Source organism: Polyodon spathula, chromosome 6 (assembly GCF_017654505.1).
Source record: "Polyodon spathula isolate WHYD16114869_AA chromosome 6, ASM1765450v1, whole genome shotgun sequence".
NCBI classification, from domain to species: domain Eukaryota; kingdom Metazoa; phylum Chordata; class Actinopteri; order Acipenseriformes; family Polyodontidae; genus Polyodon; species Polyodon spathula.
In genome coordinates this window covers 45,458,361-45,478,869 of record NC_054539.1, presented here as the reverse complement: position 1 = coordinate 45,478,869, position 20,509 = coordinate 45,458,361, and the positions used below count along the sequence as shown (strand labels likewise).

Genomic DNA, 20,509 nt, shown 5'->3' with positions numbered 1-20,509 from the left:
AGGTAAACTTTTGACTACAACTGTATATACACTGCTGTGCAAAAGTCTTAGACACATTCAGGAGTTAGAATACACAGTGCCGAGTAAAAGTTTGTGAACCCCAATGATAATTATGGAAATTCCATAGTTTTACCATGATAGCCGCCTTGAATCAAAATCAGTCTTTTCTTAAATATCCAATAGGGTTTATATCAACCAATTCCATGTCTTTTGAAACAAAATGATGTATTAATTAGATAGGGTATGTGAAAAATAAGTGAACCCCTGGTTTTATCAGCTCAATTAAAGGGATAATTAAAATCAGGTGTTTAAATAATTAGGTAGATCTTCAGGGGTTATTTTGGGAGGCCCCATCCTATATAAAGATCAGAAACTTTGAGCTTGGTCTTCTCCATACAGGTGTGTGGAAACACATCATGCCACAATCAAAAGAAATCTCTTAGGACCTCAGAAAAACAGTTATTGATGCTCATCAGTCTAGAAAGGGTTACAAAACCATTTATAAGGATTTGGGGTTCCACCAGAACATTATCAAGGAAGTCACAAAGAACCCCAGAGTAACATCCAAGGATCTGCAGGCTACTCTCGCCTTGGCTAATGTGAGTGTTCATGACTCAACTATCAGAAAAAGACTGAACAAGAATAGTGTTCATAGAAGCATAGCATGGTGAAGGGAGTGTGATGGTTTGGGGCTGCTTTGCTTTGGACAGCTTGCCATCATTAACACAACCACGAATTCTGCATTGTATCAGAAGATTCTAGAGGAGAATGTCAGGCCATCCGTCCGTGAGCTGAAGCTGAACCGAAAGTAGGTCATGCAGCAAGACAATGATCCTTAACGTATAAGTAAGACATTCCGCATTTTAGAATGGCCTAGTCAAAGTCTGGACCGAAACCCCATCGGAATGTTGTGGCAGGACCTGAAGTGAGCTGTCCATGTAAGGAAGCCCTCAAAAGTCACAGTCGTCAAGCAGCATCCTCCTAACCGGTTTTAAGGAAAATTCCTCAAAACCGATGTGAGAGACTAACCAGCAGTTACAGGAAATCAACCGCAGTAGTGTCGTATCAGTTACTGAATCTAAGGTTCCAAGTGTATGCCACACTGTGTACCTATTGACGCAACTTGTTTTGTGTAAATTAGTAATCAGGTTATCTTAGCAATAGGACTTCCATGAAGGTAAGATCATTTTTAGTAACATCCCTTTGTTGAACTTTGTGAAATATGTGAAAATCCTAAGGGGTTCACAGACCTTTTTTCAGCACTGTATATCGATGTTGAGCATCAACAATTTACTCAAAGCCTCCACTGGTGTTTTCCACAATTATAACAACTTTGACTGTTATTAATAGAGCTGAGAAGAAACCAAGCTTATCATTTAGCAATCTTTAATTCATATTGATCAGAATCTTGAAAAAGGTGTGATCACAACTCAAAGTAAACTATACATGAGCAGCTAATATGAATGGTGTGATCACAACTCAAAGTAAACTATACATGAGCAGCTAATATGAATTGTTGTAGTAGCTAATCCATCATATTTACTCCATGGTTGTTAAAAAAGAGGGTGTGAAGCAATCCAAGGGCGTAACATGATATCCTGTAGATGGCGCGCTTTGATTCTATGGTAGTGTGTGTGTGTGTGTGTGTGTGTGTGTATTGTAAGATTGTGTGAAAACCTTTTGTTGTGTGTGTTTGGTAACAGGTAAACGGCTTAGCCGTCCTGCATGTTAGTCAGGGACCTGTTGATGTATAGTTAGTGCTCCAAGAAGGAGTTAGGTGTTTGTTTGTTTTGTTTAAACTTTTGATTTATGTTTATTAAAAGTGCGTGTAAGCGCGTGTTTGGGTCTGTTCTTAAAGGGGCAACGAACCATGAGAGTTGTGAGGATCGGTTACATATATATATATATATATATATATATATATATATATATATATATATATATATATATATATATATATATATATAATACATACACACACACTATGTATGCCATCTTGTCCACAGATCAGCCTGGGTACACTCAGTTAGCCTTGGTCTATCAAAACACTGCTGTATACTGTAATACAGTTTAAAAACAATACCAGAGATCTCAGTACACATCTTGCAGTATACACAGTACTGTGCTCTTGATATTTCGAGCAATCGAACAAGCTAATGATTTCTGTTCGGTTTTAAGTAGCCTAAAATTAAATTATGCAGTCTTCATTATTGTGCATTTATTATAATTAAGCTTGTTACATGTATTATATAAGATAGTGGAAATCATTTAAGCAACTAATGTATGTCAAAGAAAATATTAAGGGAAGGTTGGTGTTTCTTATTCGTTTCACTTAAAACAGGACAGTAGGGTGTCCGGGCTTGTTAATGCCTGCCACCTGGACACAGATGCTAATTCCCGGCAATATATTATATATATATATATATATAATATATATATATATATATATATCTATATATCTATAGTGGTAACCTCAGGGACCTGTTCAGGATTGTGTGACCTGGAACTGAAGAGTTGACAGAGCAGTTGTTCAGCAGTTTAATTTACAAATATTTTTTATTTCACCAAACAAAACACATCGTCTCATCTTTTCTCCACTGCACCCCTCTCTGATTTTCTGCAAAATTGAGTTTTTATACACACACCTGTTAAGCAATTACCTCTTTAATTGCTTCCATTCACTAATAATAATTACTGGGTTAATGTGATTGCTATCATGGTTCTATCAGAATAAAATTTCCCGAGAGAGAAACAAGCTTTATCTTTACTGCTCTGATTTTCTGCTGCGATAAGCAGTCTTTTATTGCTTGCTGCTAATTATGTATGGTTACATTTTGAATACTTCAGTAAAACTTTAGTTTTATTCCCCTAATATAATATTTATAAATTTTTGGAAAGAAAATGGCAAAATAATTCATGAGGTGAATTTGACGATCTTTGGTAATGAAGAGCAAGTTCATCAGACTGTGGTTTCCCCTTTATTAGTCAGTTTTGTTGAGATCACTAATGCTCAACAGAACAAAATCTAGTTTCTTCAAATGCAGTTAAATACAACAGGGATTCACATACACACAAACTCTTAATCAGGTATAGAATGCAGCGCCTGTTAAGAATTAAACATGCAAAACTAACAAGTTATGTTTACCATAGTAGTATACAAATACCCTGCCAATAATATAAATAACACATTAAGGGTGTCAGTACCATGAAAAAGCAACATGGTGTATTGACGTATTTATACACTAGTTCAATCAGGAGCAGGAGGAATCAAGTAGTGAACACAGTTTGTTACAGAACAATAATGAGAAAAATCCATAATGCATGTTAACAGCATAAAGGAGGGCAGATTTGAAGCCCCATCTCTGGTCGCATGTAGTTTTTCAAAAAATAAAATGCTCGTATTAATATTTCAAAAATATTCCAGTGGTTTGCTAACCATGACAGTGTAGGATGAAAGGATTGGAGGTGGAGTTGAAACTCCGGCACAGGGGTGCAATAATTATTCACAAAAACACAGAACAAAAGTAAACAAAGGGCTCATGTCACATTACCAGCAATGGTATTGCACAGAGAACACATACAGCAAGCTGTACAAAAATAAAACACAGTACAAAAACTACAAATAAAAGGTGCCACACAGGGCGAGCGCCAGCCTTATAAAACGAGGCGTCCCGCTCCAGGAACTGGCTACACTACGTAACCCTCGCTGTACATTACATGGGATCACTATCCCCTAAACTAATTTACTTTTGAGCTGGTATTCATACCACAGCTCCTGCTGCTTCATACGGCCATGGCTGGGCATTGCCTTCACAAGCACCGCTTGCTGTTTCAGGGTTGCGTAGCAGCTGTTCCTGCAGAGCAGACCTCTCTCCTCCCAAATACACGCAGCTCCCCTCTGCAGCATAACGTTGCAATCGCCATGAGCCATCTCCACCGGATATTTTTATGCCAACGGACACTCAGCCAAGACCCGCCCACCTGCTGATTGAGGACCGGTACAGCCAATCACTCACTGCCCTTCCTCTCAACCAAACCTAGCAGGAAACAAGTCTCAATCGAGCGCCCGTCTATAAACAATAATTTAATCAAACAAATCAACTCCAAAAAGACACACAATAAGCTCATTTCCACATACAAATTACACCAACACTGATTCCCACCTGTGCAGGGCAATCACCCTGCCACAATTACCATGTGGCTTTTTGTTTGGCGCAGTATTTTAAGTGTAAAACTCAAATGAACTGAAACCACCACTCAACCGGGTGTACACTGTTATCAAATAATGTCTTCAGCCACCCAAGAAGTGCTTTATTTGATCACAGTGCACATCCTGGAGTGACTTATTTTGTATATAAAAGAAACCTTTTCACAAGATATATAATCCTGTCACTGTTTCTGGACATCATAGTCATTATTGTCCCCAAACAATCCATCCCTGTCCCTCAGTGGGTTTGCTCATTTGCCCAAAGAATGGCATTATTGCTCAATTATAAAGCAAAGCATCCTTGGGTTTTAAATATAGCACCATTTATAACCTCATTTATTTCTCTGTCTTGGTGCAGTTCCAACTTTTAGAAACACATGAAATACCAAAAAAGAAGTGCTAGAGTTTATTACACTGACACTTTCATTACTTAGCTTTTCTTTTTAGGGGTTTGATGAAAAAATATATTTCACTTCCCTTTTTAGAGAAACAATGTTAATATTATAAATCGTGTGTAAGAAATTATTTAATCCGTTACAGATATGTCAAAATTCTAGCATATCTTATTCTGTGTATAATATTTCGGTGTTTAGACACAATAAGTATTAACTTATTGATTTGGAACATTGGAATTATATGAAGCTGTAAACATTAACATGGTACCAACTCTAGTTTTAATTTCGCACAAATATATTACATTTAAATTCTTATAGTAGGTCACCTAAACATGAATTGTTATCCCTGTAGATCCTTCTCTGTTAAGTTTTAATTCTTAAATTGCTAAAAAATTGCATTTCTATACAAAGAGACCTACCGTTGTTGAAAGACGCCTTTTGAGGAATAATCTATTGCTGTGATTTTTTCCTGTTATGAAGGTCATTGATCCTCTTATAAGTGTGATCTGTAGAAATAACTAGGAGTGTCTTGCAGAATGTGAGCAATGTTATCAGTTTCTTCCGATGGTCAGATGAATAAGTAAATGGTTGTTGCTGTCAATTGGTTTCATACAGATCAGTAAATGTCTTCACCAATGCTGTCTGTGATGTGTCAGTAATGGGATGTTGCTTCTAATGGAATTCATCAAAAGGCCAGGTTAAGGCTAGATTCTGCTCTAATAACTTTGAACTTCCTACGGAGTAATCTTGTCTTTGAAATATCTCTTTTCCATCCATGATGTCCTTTACTACACCTGCCATACAGAAATTGAGTAGCTGGGGTCTGGGGTCAATGTAATGTAAGCCCCAAGTTTTATTAAGAAGGACATATCCGTGTGAACGACATTGTTCAGTGGAAAGCAATTTTCGCTATGTGATGAAATGATGACCCAAATTAAAGTTATTTATTAAGGGATATGTTGCATGTTTAGTCCCATTGGAATCCAGTTAGGTTTTCTATGAGTGGAAAGTTACAGTATGTGATTAGGTATACATTTAGCTGTTAGCTTAAAGATAGTTTGACAGGGCTTCTAGAGTGTCTTTTTCAAACAACCTTCTTGTACTAATCTGGGCAACCTTATCAGTGAAATATAAATTCAGCTGCACTGAAGACATCATCAGGATCATTTTGTAAACTGACAAAATAGGTGTTTTGAATATTTTACTGTCAACTAAACTAAATAGTTTTTTTTTTCCCTTTTGAAAATAAGGCCCTGTCAGAGATGTTAAGCCCAGCAACAAGGACGAAAGCTCACCTAGGGCCATATTAAGAAGTTCATGCAACAAAACTTAAAGGGCTTAGCATCATAGTGGAAGTTGTACAATATTTTCAGATGGCTCGTGCCTACATGGGTTTCACTCCTAATGATACATTTTTTTTAGACTGTGAATGTAAACAAACAAACAAAAAAAAAACTGGCGGAGTCTAACCCAGAACCCTTTTATTTGTAAACTTTAGTGCTCACTGACTCCCCAGTCTGACAAATAATGAGACTGCAGGACAAATAATAAGTTCTCATAACATTTAATAATTAACATTATACAGAATAACAGGTATTCAGGCATGAATCAACTTCTTCGACTTTGATTTTGTTCATTTTTAACAAACTTCATAGTATGAAGGCATAAATGTTTGATGTATGGCACAAAAAAAAACACATTTATTAAGAATTTTTTGTTTGTTTCTTTGTCACAACTTAAACAACATAAAGGCATTTATCAGCCACCACATTAGTTACTATTAATTATAAGTCATTTGCAAGCAACAGACTACAAGTATTTGACGCTTACATCAAATCACCTTCTCCATAATGTTTTTTTTGTTTTGTTTTGTTTTTCTGTGTCCAAGTAGTAAATGTCTGATAAGGCAAATCCATGACACAAGAACAAAATCTATTTCCTTAAGACAATGTATAATCAAACCTATTATGCTAACTGAATATAGTCAAAAGCAAAGCAGCCATGCACCGGAAATATTTGTAAAGAATAATTTGGCTTTAACCAAACGTACAAATCAGAACAGCATTAGCTCACAAAATAATTAGCATTTCACATGTAAAAAAACTTTGCAATGGACAAAAAGTAGTTAAACTAATCAATGCACTTAAGTATCTTTTGAAAATATTTTTTAAATGTAATATGTCATGTTGTTTTAGACACTTTCCTCACCTAAATGTATTCAGGGTACTGTCATATCAATCAGTAAACAGGCGCAACACTGTGCCACATCTTAAAATTACAGTTGTTCAAAGAAGTGGCAACTTCATAAAAATTAGTGTATGTGTCCTTATTCTTTTAGAAGCAGGAGGAACCTCAAAGCTCTATATTCAGCATACAGTCATCCCGGAAAAGGTTCACCATTCGCTGAAATAGTAACTTTCTGGTTTGCATTTGCCAACGGCAAAGTAGATCTGGTTTTCTGGAAGTATTTATGCTCTCAGGAGAACACACTTTAAAAGGTTTTCGCTTCTGCTGTAGACTATTACATTACAATTCAGGTTCTTACTACAAATCTGACACAGCAGTAGAACTACCTATACAAAAAAAGTGTTCAGAATGTGGATAACTGCTGGGTACCGGCATACACTGCCCAGAATGAAACAAGCAACAGTACAAGGCTGAATTAATATTCTCAGATGCACCATTAACACAAGAGTTCATCATCTACCCGAAGGATACTCAATTACAGCTCACGGCAACCGCAAACAGTACAAAGCATATAATATTGTACACCATTCACCTAAGAAACATTTGATAGTTTTAAGAAAGAAAGATATTTTTAAAAATCAAGTTACGTAAAAATTAATGTATATCCCCTAGCCCACAATAAACCCCCCAATGTGTACATATTACTGTTATGTGTGCCTTCACACAATCTGATGCCTCTCAAAATGAAGTTGATTGTCTGCTTATTTTTTTATTTCATGGATCGGTCTCATCACCAGCAACATCTGTGGAAAGAGACAAGAGGTTTGATTTAGAAAAGGGTTCAGTTCGTTGCAGATGTGGGAAAACAAGAAGCAGCATCAGGCCATATTTTCAAAGCGTTTGCTATAGTCTTTAATTAGCTCCTGTTTTTGAAAGAAGACAATTTGAAGTTAATGAGAAACAAACATATGAGTGTTTATGTGACCCTAAAATTAATTTCTTAGTCGTTTGATTCTAAAAACACACATCATAAGATACATAAGATTCTGCTTACTTGTCTAAATGTTACATTTTAAGATTACACACATTTAAAATGTATCATATTTGGAATGTTGATAACCTCTGAGATAACAGATAACAAGAAGCGTGCAAACAGAGATTCAAATAAATTACAAAAATATTAATGTGTTTATTGAATAGTCTATGAATAAATACCAAATAGTTAATAAGCACCACAGATAACATCTATATTTCACATTCATCTTTCTAACACCATTTAAATGTTTAGAAAAAAATGTAAACGTTTAACATTTGCAAAACATTGAAACTCTAACCGTTGAGATATCTACGTTAGCATTGAATTACTTTTTTCATATTTCCTCCTGGATCTCATTTTGAAATCTATCTAGCATTCATTCAAATCCTATGATAGAATGACCTTTCGAATCACAGTTCCAAATTACCCTGCGTTGTAAAGCAGACGTGGTGTTTGATCTAAATTCAGTTGTTTAACTGTGGTTTAAGAATACTTTACATAACTATCCTTGTTATGCAAACAGAATACTGCAAGAAAGTTCATAGTGTTGTGAGGAGTAGCGGAGTGAAAGACTTAGAGAAAACTTGGAGAAATATCTCAAGCCTGAAGACGTGAACTGCCTTTAGTGAGAGTTGTACGTTGCTGTCTGGAAACCAATTGCAGATAAGCTGTCTTTCAAGGTTTAATAAAACATATATGGACTAGATATTTCGTGTTTTGTGGATAACTACTGTGGTGATAAAGTGTCCTCTAAGGTATATAATACAATCCTGTTAGACACTACTGTATAGCCCCCTGTGGGGCAACTCCAGCCCATATTTGTATAATTTATAGTACTAAAATGAATCTAATACAACATTTTAAACAACATAAAATATATATATATGTTTATTATTACTGTGTTATAACACATGCACAGTTCGCTAACCTATCGGCAGTGCCTTTATGACAAAATGACAGCTCCAATCCGATCAAATGAATGGCATCCAGCACAATAAAGGTCAGCTGTGACGTTCTGAATGACAGCCATCTGCATTATGGTTAGCTATGTATTTATCAGGACCATGCCATATAAAGGTATTTCAATTTAACACAGCAACTCTTTCTATTGCCACACAGTTTCGAAAATGTACAGCGGGGGGGGGGGGGGGGGGATGAAAACAAACACATTATATGAATTTATATACGTGTATGTTTTATTTTTGAGTTCATTCAAAACTGTTAGAATAAACATCAAGTCATGTTAAGCAGTTTCTCAATGCGGGGTTATGAATATAAATTACAGATGTGTTGAAAAGTTTTAAAACTATGTTATTGTATTTTCTAAATACATTGTGATAAATACATGTAGACTGGCTTTTCTGTTGGGTGGTACAGCGTTGCATTTTAATGAGCGATGAGACCCACATTAGATATGAGAGCTGCAACAGCTAGAAATAAAACTACCTGACACTGACACTAAGAAATCTAAAAATATATGACACTATATATATTATATATATATATAATCTATATAGATATATATATATATATATATATATATATATATATATATATATATATATATATATATATAGAAAGACATTAATATACATCATAATAGCTATAGTGATCATGAGACACAACCATTACCTGAATAAAAGGTCTGTGACCATAGAGACCAGAATGTCCTTATACACACATTTATCGACCTTCACGCAACTCCCCGCCAACATGAAAGAAGGTGGCTTCAATCCTTAAACAGCAAAATTGCTGCTGTCACTAAATCCACAAAAAAATTGAACAAGGGTTCCTTTTTCCCCTTTAAATTGAATTTTAAATGAATGGCTGCATCGACTAATAAGGATCCTGAAGCTGAAAAATGAAAGCAGCCCTACAGAGATTCAGTTACCTTTGGACTGATTGTTTTCTGGTTGAGTTGCTTCAGTTTCTAGCGAGTCCTCAGCCTGAGTGTTCATTTCCACTAAACCTATAGGAGATGAAGAACAACTGTGAATTACAGCTATAATAACAGTCCTTTTCTGCAGTTCTGCTTGGTGCCACACTTAACTTTTAACACACATTTACCATTTACTGCATGACTGTAGATAAAACAAATGGTAGTAGTTAGCCACCTGCACAATCCCTTCTATGTATTTAATGAGTAACTATTATATCTTTTTTTTAAAATAATTTAGTGCCTGTTATATATTGTGGGTTAAAATTACACAGCAACGATTTAAGGGGAGAATAAAACTGCAGATGGCATTTTTCTTTATTGATCATAGACACTCTCTCTTACCCCTGACTCTTGCCAATTATTTTACCCCAGATATTCTCCCCAATTTAAAATGTCCTCCCTCAAAGTAACAATTCCCCACAACAGCTGAAGAGAAATGAAGATCCTGAGCTTCTGATTCCATCACCAAGCCAACCAATTCTTCACACCCAGGTGCTTGAGAGCAGATGTTGGCGAGCTACAGGCCTCAGGAGGATAAAGTCAAGCCCTAAAAGTGTCTGTTTGAGCTCATCGGGCACCTGTCCTGTAGTGTCCATTGTAGTGCGATCGGAGTCCCTGCCGTTTTTGCCTCCCCAACCCTCAGGAGTGGCAGAACCAATGCTACGCTCCCTGCAGAATCCCCAGTGAAGACCAGTGACTTGCCTTGACTTTATGACTCACCCTGCACACTACAGGTGAGTCACTCAAGAACCCAATAAGACATTATTATAGTATGTGACTCCCAATTGGAAAAATCACCACGGTGCAAGATGAAAACAGGCCAAATGAGGCTGCTTTTTTTATTATTATTTTTACACGAAATTCTCTAATTAAGCTAAATGTTCTCCTATTTAGTAAAAGGACAGCTACAGCACATAGTACATTAGACATACACACCCCCTAGTATTAAATATATTATATTCAGATCTGACAGAAAAATATAATATTGGGGCTTGTTGGAAGGTGGTACCATTACCTAAGACCATAAACATTATTGATTTGATATAAGTACAACATATTTTTTCCAGCCCCCTTTACAGTACAGCCTATTGTCTTCAAAGCCTAAATCCTGTAGACTGAGGCAAGTTGAGATGGAAGTCACTGCACTGATCCGGCAGGTTACTGCTAATAACTGTGTCATGTAAAAGTTGAAGACGAGTGGTGCCTTCAGGGAAGGAAAACAAAATACAGTTATAAACCAAATGATTCCTGGCAGGCAGTTCCACTGGAAAGTAGGCCCATCTGGGTTTAGTTACGACGGAGGCCTTTCATTTTCACATCACTGTTTATGAAATAAAAATCAATACCCATTGTGCTTCTCACAAAACTACTCCAGCAAAGTCAATTCCAGAAATGAAGTACACTTAGCAGTGTAAAAGTTTTTTTGTTTATCCCACTGTTTCTCTTTCTAAAGCATGCCCAAAATGGTCTTAAATGGTTGAATTCAATTATATCATCACTGCATTCTATGTCTGTCAGCTTTCCTTTCTTATTTAAAAAGAATTGGATTTGATCACTTTCTCCTGAAAACATACACATTATATAGAACATTGTTTATGTACACATAAAGCAAAATGAATTGGGCTTCAAACAAAAAAATAAAAACTACCATGTTAAAGGGTTTGGTGACCTAGAACTTTTTTTCTTTTTTGGGACAGTCCTGAGGAAAAGATTAAGACAGCTGCACAGTACATTACTGCAATTAGGTGGCACTGTAGTACAGTTTAGCTGCTAGATACAAAGCTACAAAAGGGATTGCAACAGTTGACAGAAGGAAAACAGTAAGTTCAATAAAAAAAAACTGGTTTTACATATTATCTTAGGTTATGAAAAAAAGAACTCACCTTCTTCAGTCTCACTATTTTCGATCTTCTCTACTGGTGGTTTAGCATCAGTTGAAACAGCTAAACCTGGGAAAACATGAAAATAACCAAACTTTAAAATGCAATTGTTTTTTTTTTTTAATGCAAAGAATGTCTGCCCCTACAATTCTCGCACTACATCCCTCTCTCTCTCTCTCTCTCTCTCTCTCTCTCTCTCTCTCTCTCTCTCTCTCTCTCTCTCTCTCTCTCTCTCTCGTTTTTGCAGTCTAAGAGTTCAGATTAGTTCTAGCATTTCTAATTCAAAGTACTTTTCAATATTATTTAAGCCAAAAGTTGTAAATTATTTTGGAGTCTGTACATACTGTAGGTAACTGTTGGCAACCAGAATTGCCAGTGTACAGTGTACAATGAAGTTGCCAGCAACAGGCAGAAAGTTGCTGAAAATTTTAAATTTGCTTTATTTCTGGAAACTGAGCACATTTTGTTATTGAACCTGAAGTGGAGCCATTCAATCAGGGAGCCTTTTATGTGTGACATGACCAGTAACTTCAGGGCACTGTATTTAGGGCATGCTGAAATGTGAGTCAACTTTTGATTAGTTCTCACAATTACTTTAGTAATTACAATTGCAATTAGTACATCTTATAGTAGTAATATATGAATAATAATAATTTAAAAAACAGTACTGTAAAATATTTTGGAATAAGTTTATTTTAAACCCCTCTCGCCCCCTCTCCTCCTCCACCACCGGCAGATTAGCTGTACCCCATCTCCGGTGCACCGCTTTCAGTGCCCACTCCTTCTCCTCCCTTGCCCCTCAGTGGTGGAACGACCTACCCATGGATACCAGGACTGCTTAGTCCCTGACCACTTTCCCGCACCTCATCAAGACACATCTGTTCAGACAGCATCTGTAAACCTCACAACTCTGCTATGCTGCACCCTATTGTACCAGTACTTGCATCAGCTTGTGCTCGTACTGAACTGCTACATATCTTGCCATATTCGACTACTGCTCTTAATTATTTACTGTATCTTGTACTTGATTTTACTCTTAGAAATTATTTACTGTATTCTTTACTTTGCTCTTATTTGAATTTGATCTTATTTTCTGCTAATGTTATTGTACTTTATAACTGCTCTTAACTGTAATGTGATATTCTGTAATGTGATTTTCTGCACTATGATATTTTGCAAGGTGACACTTTGTATTGTGATATTTTGAGTCATGCTGGATCAGGGTGTCTGCTAATAAATAAATAATAACAATAATTCATTTAACATTCCTAATTTGCATACCGTTCATCACCATGATACATGTTTTGAGCGTCAAATGATATCTTGATATCTAGTTAAAATCCAATGGGATTTTTAATTTTTTTTTTAATAAAAATAGCATATTCCTTATTTAAAGCTTCATTAATAAAAAGATGTTTAACTTTTAACTTTAAGTAGCTGTATATCAAATTCCTGGAAAACGATATTAATCTATTTTGTATTTGTTTATACACATTTAAATTTGAAGCCAAAAAAAATTTCCATTTGTAAGAATGTAATGCTAAGGTTGCCCAGGAACCCTCAGGTTTAGTAGTACAGGATGTTGATGGAATATACAGTAGTGGGAAAGCTGAGCAGTGGGAGGGCATCCTGACATGGGGCAACTACCTTTCACCTCTAAATCCCATTTTGAAATCTGCCTTAGGTAAGCCCAACAGAAAGTCTTTTCATCAGAAGATTCTGAGCCCACATCAGGAAAGGCTCTGACAGTCCGAGTCTAGGCTTCAATTGACAATAGCATTCTCAATAGCCGAAAGCCTAGCGAGTGACAATGTAACACTAATTTAGCAATGGGGTACAGGTACGTTTGCATAACAGAATATGTGCATTCCATTCTCAGCTCTTCAGCACTGTTGCCCAGCAATAGAAAAAAAAAAAAAAAAAAAACAGTTACATTTGAGCATCAAAAATAATATCTACATCAGGAACAAGTGTAGTACTTAACATGTGAAAGTTATTCAAGCCTGAAATGCAACCCATGCCTGAAGTTTCTACTTTAAAACAAAAAATGCAAATAACAACAACAGCAAAAAAATAATAACTATGACATGCTGTCCTCAATGGGTGGCAGGAACAACTCCAACAGCTGTACAAAACTGTTTACAGGCAGAAAGTTGAGCTCATTTCGCACTGCAGTATGTATATCTGATGTTAACTGTCAGACATTCATGCTTCCTATTTTTTGACACCAAACATGGCATCAGTAATAATTTTGCATCTTATACCCAGCTGGTATGACATTAAATATGTATGGCCATCACTTCATAGATCTCACATTTTCCATCATAAAAGATGCATCCACTAGAGTAAACGTATATTTTTTTAAAGCTATTATTTGAACAACATTTACATATTGCTCCTTGAAGATACCTGACCAGCTGACAAATCCCTACATCCTACTTCAAGAGGTCACTAGAGGATCACATACACTTTGAAAACACACAAGTCATTGGAAAAGCAGCAAGTGGTCACTGAGGATTTCTGAGAGTTTTAAAAGAATTCCCAAAAGCTTCACACTTTGGCTCTCCTTCCCATTACCATTACCAATCACTAACACATTACGGTAAATACTGTTAGGTTAACATTTACTGGGATTATTTTTAGGGGCGGGAGGACAGCGAAAAGGTATATTTTAGAATAAAAGATACTCAACATACGACATATAACTGATAATAAATCACAAACCTAGATTCTACTAAGGAACTACTTCTAAACAAAGTTATTTTCTGTTATTTTTACTGCTGTGGATTTGCCAACAACTTTCTTCCTCTATCTTTTTTTATTTACTAAGAATTGGTTCTTTATGTAGTAGCTAGAACTACTGTGCAAAAGTATTCTTTGCTCAAAGAAGCTATTTGCCTCTTTTAAAGACGCAGACCGCACACGCTTATTTGGTGTTTAAGGTTTCAGTTAAGCAGAATCCATCATATTCATATTGCCTATAAAGACAAAAAACAGAGAGTAATTTATTATAACCCCACGATTTGAAATCCCTTTTTATTCCAAATAGCTTTCTCCTGCTAGGTAATAATGGTGAGAGATTAAAACAAAGAAAGCACTACAGCCAAATTGATTCCAATCTGCTCCCCCACTTCCAAATCCCCTTCCTATATTGGTTAGCCTATATTCTAAAATGCTGCTCAGAAGCTGAAATCAGTTGTTCATTTTTAAGATTCTTGGCAGGTATGAATGACTTTCCCCCCACCCCCCCCCCCCACCTCCAACACACGTGGTAGATGCCTTTTCGGTTTAGATAATAGCGAACACCACTGGCATATTAACTTTTTAATGTTCATAACCCTTTGTGTGCTTAGCAATGCACATCTCATAAAGTCCCCAACAGATGACAGAAGACTGTTAGCCAATATGCTGTAACAGAAGTCACTATCTAGCTGACATTATTATATTTTTAGGAGGGTTGTCATAAGCACATAGAGAATTTTTACAGTGGTGTGTTACCACATTTCTAATGAGTTTTTGCCCAGCTTTCTGTTTTTTTTTTTTTTTTTTTCCTGGATTATTATCCTTAACCCTTTGTTTACAGCGGGACTTTCATGGTAAACATTAGATAACGTTAGGTTATTATCATAACCCTGGTTCCCTGAAATCGAAACGTAACCATTACCAAATGAGTATTAACCTCTAAGACCCAAAAATCAGAATAAATATATCAAAGTTGCTCACAGAGCCTCTGTGATGCAGTTATAAATTCATTCATAAAAGGATGCAAGAATAGAACTCTGCGTCATTTTCCCTTCAAGCCTGCTGCAATCATGGACACAGCAACCTTGAAGGTTAATGGTTACATTCTATTTCATCTAACCAAGGTTATGATAACAACTTAATGTTCCCTTTCAAGTTGGAAATGTAACCAATACCGAATGGGTCAGTATACCCAAGCTGTCGCAAGCGAAAGATTGCTGCACGACCGGAATGCTACAAGGCTAAGCTGCAGCTGTCTTGTGTGTTACAATTTGGGACCCCAGTAACAAGTAGCTAGGCTAAAAAATTGTGGGAGAAACTCACCTCTATGCCTGTGTTGTAAGGGTTGACTCAGAAGCTGCCCTTAATACTCGTTTCAAAGCCAGAGTTTTGAGGATCCTCCATATTTAGACTGTAGAAGCTAGTAAAGGTATGAGGAGTAGCCCATACTGCTACATTGCAGTTGTCCTTGAAAGATGCACCCTGGAATAAAGCCCACGAAGTTGCCATGCCCTTGGTGGACTGGGCAGTGAGCTTTTCTGAAGGGGACAAGTTGGATTGCTCATAGGCAGTCTTGACTGTGTCTGCTATCCATTTGGACAGCCTCTGCTTGGACAGGGCTTGACCATGGGACTTCGCCCTATAGCAGACAACATTTGTTTTCGGACTGCTGCAACTTTTTGCCCTGTCAACATAATATGCTTGTCAAATTTAGCATGGCAAGCTGAAATAGCTGTAAGATAGACCCTTAATGTAGAAGGGAATTTCCCCTCGTCAGACAGGTCCTGCAAAAATTGCAGTACAACTGTCATGGGACAGGTTGTGCGGTCGAACCTTTGAGGCAGTCACCACTTGTATCCATACTGGGAATGTGTGTACAGTATTCTGGCATTCTGCAGGGTGGCAGTAACGCTACTGGACAGACCCAGATGGCTCAAATGCAGCCATTCAGGGACAAGACCCAGAACTGCAGGCTCGATGGGTCGGGATGACATAAGGTCCCCTGCGCCTGACTGAGCAGGTCACAGCGCTTGGGCAGTCTCCACGGCTGGCCAATCAGGAGCTGCACCAGGGTTGAAAATCAGTCTCCTGGGCCATTAAGGGGCTACAAGGTATCTATCACCAGTGGGCCCCCACCTCCTGTTATGGAGAATCAAAAGGGACACAGGTCGATTCCTGGGAGGCAAATAGATCTATCTCTGCTCTCACGAATCTCTCCCAAATGAAGCTCACCACCTCAGGGTGAAGCCTCTTCTCTGAGGCACGGAACTCCCCTTGAGAGGAGGTCCTCCACCCTGTTTATCACACTGGGCACGTGTACTGCCCCAACTGAGAAGAGAATGTGATGCGAACAGAGCAAAAGCTTGTGGATGGAGACCGTGAGACCTGGTGGTTTATATACACTGAGTGTACAAAACATTACGAACACCTGCTCTTTCCATTAAATAGACTGACGAGATGAATCCAGGTGAAAGCTATGATCCCTTATTGATGTAACCTGATAAATCAACTTCAATCAGTGTAGATGAAGGGGAGACAGGTTAAATGGGCAAGACAAAAGATTTAAGTGTCTTTGAACGGGGTATGGTAGTAGGTGCCAGGTGTGCCGGTTTGAGTGTGTCAAGAACTGCAACACTGCTGGGTTTTTCACGCTCAGCAATTTCCCGTGTGTATCAAGGATGGTCCACCACCCAAAGGACATCCAGCCAATGGCAGGCCAGTGGTCGAAAACGGCTCATTGATGAAAGAGGCCAAAGGAGGCTGAAACGATTTGTGCAGAGGAACAGATATGCTACAGTTATTCAACTGACAGTCCAGTACAACATTGGTGCCGAAAGACCCATAAAAGAATGCACAACTCGTCGTACCTTGACAAGAATGGGGTATGGCAGCCGACGACCTAAGAGAGTTCCACTTCTTTCAGCAAAACACAAGAAACTGTGGTTGCAGTGGGCTAAGGAATGAAAACACTGGACACTGGAGGATTGGAAAAACATTGCCTGGTCTGATAAATCCCGATTCCTGCTGTTTCACGCTGATGGGAGGACTAGGGTATGGAGAAAACCACATGAGTACATGCCACGTGTCAACATTGCACGCTGGTGGTGGTGGTGTGATGGTGTGGGGTGTGTTTTCATGGCACACATTGGGCCCCTTAATAAAAGTGGAGCAACGTTTGAATGCCACAGGATCTCTGAACATCATTGCCAATCAGGTGCATCCCTTCATTGCAGCAGTGTATCCATCTGCTTATGGATTTTTTTCAGCAGGATAATGCCCCTTGCCACAAGGCTAGGATTGTCCAGTAATGGTTCCATGACAGTGAATTCAGCACACTGCAGTGGCCTGCCCAGTCACAAGATCTCAATCCAATTGAGTATCTATGGGATGAGATGGAACAAGCTATTCGGAGTATCCACTACCAGCCAACTTGACACAACTGTGGGAAGCATTGGAGTCCACATGGGGCAGCATCCCTGTGGAACACTTTCGACACCTTGTAGAGTCCACGCCCTGACGAATTTAGGCTGGCAAAAGGGGGTGCAACTCAATATTAGGTGTTCCTAATGTTTTGTACACTCAGCATAGGTCACTACTGTTGTGTTGTCCATACAGACAAGCACATGTCTCCCTCAAACATGCAAAAAATTCTGCAAGGCCAGATAAACTGCCTGCAGCTCCAAATTATTGATGTGTAGACCCTGTGAAGGGGATTCCACACATCCTGTGCCTCCCTGTCATTCCACACAGCGCCCCAGCCCAGGCTGGACGCAACCAAGGTGACAACCTCCCTTCTGGTGACATGGGCAGGCTATTTTCACCATGAGATTACCTTTAGACAGTGACAGTTCAATGCAGGCTGAAAAACCCTGCTGTTGAACCAGGCCTGCAAAGGGCGCATACACAGGAGACCCAAAGGTAGGATTTGAGAAGCTGCTGCCATCAAGCCCAGAAATTTCTGGAACGTCACTACTGTGAGCGCTCTGTTGAGCTGAAATAGCTCTAAACAGGCAGCTATTCCCTGCACTGCCATCCAACAGAGTGGACAGCATGGACCTGGAGCCCAAGCACACCCCTAGATATCAGACCTTCTGAGAAGGCGTGAGCTGGCTCTTAGCATGATTCACTGTAAGACCCAACCTTTGAGGGTGGCCAGTGGCCAGTTCGGTGTGAGTGTCTGTTTGAGCTCGAGACTGGGCACAAGTGAGCCAGTCATCCAAATAATTGAATACTCTGATACTGTTTAGGCACACTGTTTAGGCACCTGTGCCAACGCAGTAATAGAAGCTTTCACTGGCGGAAACTGGGCCAGGCCCGGTTTTTCGGATCGTGCACCATATATAGGGTGTCCATAGACTGAGAAACAGCTGGAGCTGTAGCCGGGTGACCCCAGGATGACTGGATCTCAAAAAGAAAATATGGGTACACTCAGAGGCACGGGATAGGTGGTAGGGTCGTCCTCAAAAATTGACTCTCCTTCCACAGGCCAGGGCACATGCAAAACTGCCGTGGCTCTCTGGATCATTAACATAAGCTCTGCTGACAGAGACAACTTAACCACAGGGGATGTGCTGTCTGACTCCCCATCTCAGATGGGAACGCCAGCTCCTGTTCGACCCGCCTATTTAGTGGCGGCGATGGTGAGCACGTTATCCTGCTGTCAATCCGCACTCGTAGTGTGAGAATGTGGCTGTTCCCAAATTAGATGGTGCTAATTGGGAAAAGCCACGTTATATAAAAAAGGAGCTAGAAGCTCTATTACGAGAGAGGTTTTGGAGCTGCCTGGAGAGAGACAAATGCTCCTCTGCTTATGTTTAACTCACCGTGATAGTGCGAGACTTGGTTGAGGGATTTGCTGTTCATTATTTGTGATGCACAATTGCTTTGTTTAACCTTTTTATTTTGGCTCTGAGAGCTGTCATTTTGTTTGTCATCTTTATTTTGGAAAAAAAGAACATTTGCAGTTCTTCAGCTCTGACTCTCCTTCCTACCTCCACAGTTCAATGTAAAACTGAATCATGCAGTATATTTATTATTAAGCAATGTATAGGTAAACTATATACTGATCTTCTTCTGTGTATTAGTAGTCTACAAGTCCCGACACACCCTGAGCTTGAAGCTAAGTTTTCTTTTTCTTTTAACTTTGTAATTGAGAACACATTGTAATAGCTTTTCAATGTGGGTGGTGTACAAGCTCATAAATCAATTGAACTAGTACAGCTTTACACAGGGAGTCTGAAACAAACCAGTCTCGTAGAAGTGCCAGTGGGGGAGAATATGCAATGTAAGACATATTCATATGCAGACAGGCAGAAAATTAAATCCCCACCACTCATGAGTTTTAGTACCAAGCGTTGCTTAAATCTAACAGACCACAAAAAAACATGCGTAAGTTTTACATTATGATACCAGTTAGTTTAAAGTGGTCAAAATAACCAGGTACCTAGTCTATTATAAATCAGCTTTATTACAATGAAACATTATTATTTATTTTATTTTTTTTAAACGCTTTGAAACAAGTCAGTCACTGAAACTGTACATATCCATTGTGAGAAGCACATGCTAAAATCTCTCCTGCAGTGTAGCCATTAGTTTGTAATTGTGTTCGTAAATACTCTTCAGGGACTTTACACTACCAACATTGAAACATTTTGTTGAAACGGTTATTGCATAATTACTACACATAAGTTGCAGTTATGAAGGAAAGCTCCCTTGACTACAATCACCACCACTGTCCTGAATCTTTGAGCACTAATATTCCAATAGTCTTTTTGGAGAAAAATTGTAAGTGAAATGTAACAAGACAACATTCATAGTACCAAAGAAAAGTAATAATGCATAGAGTTGTAGGTACAGAACCCAATACATACTGTATGCATCTATGAGCTTTTCAGGCAGGCTTGCAAAAGTATGTGTTGGCTGTTGTGCATGTGGCAGGAGAAATGTACGTTTGTTTTTCTGAAGTCTCATTTAAAAAAATATGTTTTTCTTGAGTAACAGTGCCTGTGTTGTAACTGTTCATGGCTCACAGCTATATTTAACCTTTATTAACACATAACAATACAAAGAAGAGAGAGTTCCTGAGGGTTGTTTTATAAGGATATTAAAATCTATATTGTCTGA

The 20,509-nt window shown here is 38.3% G+C and overlaps 1 protein-coding gene across 1 annotated transcript in view; it reads right to left on the bottom strand.

Annotated features, from left to right (window-relative positions):
- Positions 1-6,150: 6,150 nt before the first annotated feature.
- Positions 6,151-20,509, bottom strand: part of macrod2 (mono-ADP ribosylhydrolase 2) — a 754,657-nt gene continuing 740,298 nt past the window's right edge. Inside the window, exons 17-19 of the mRNA XM_041252938.1 lie at positions 11,648-11,713; positions 9,717-9,794; positions 6,151-7,592 (exon numbers count right to left, since the gene is read on the bottom strand). Of these exons, the coding sequence (XP_041108872.1) occupies positions 7,564-7,592; positions 9,717-9,794; positions 11,648-11,713 (173 nt within the window). The 3' untranslated portion in view covers positions 6,151-7,563. The remainder of the gene's footprint in view (positions 7,593-9,716; positions 9,795-11,647; positions 11,714-20,509) is intronic.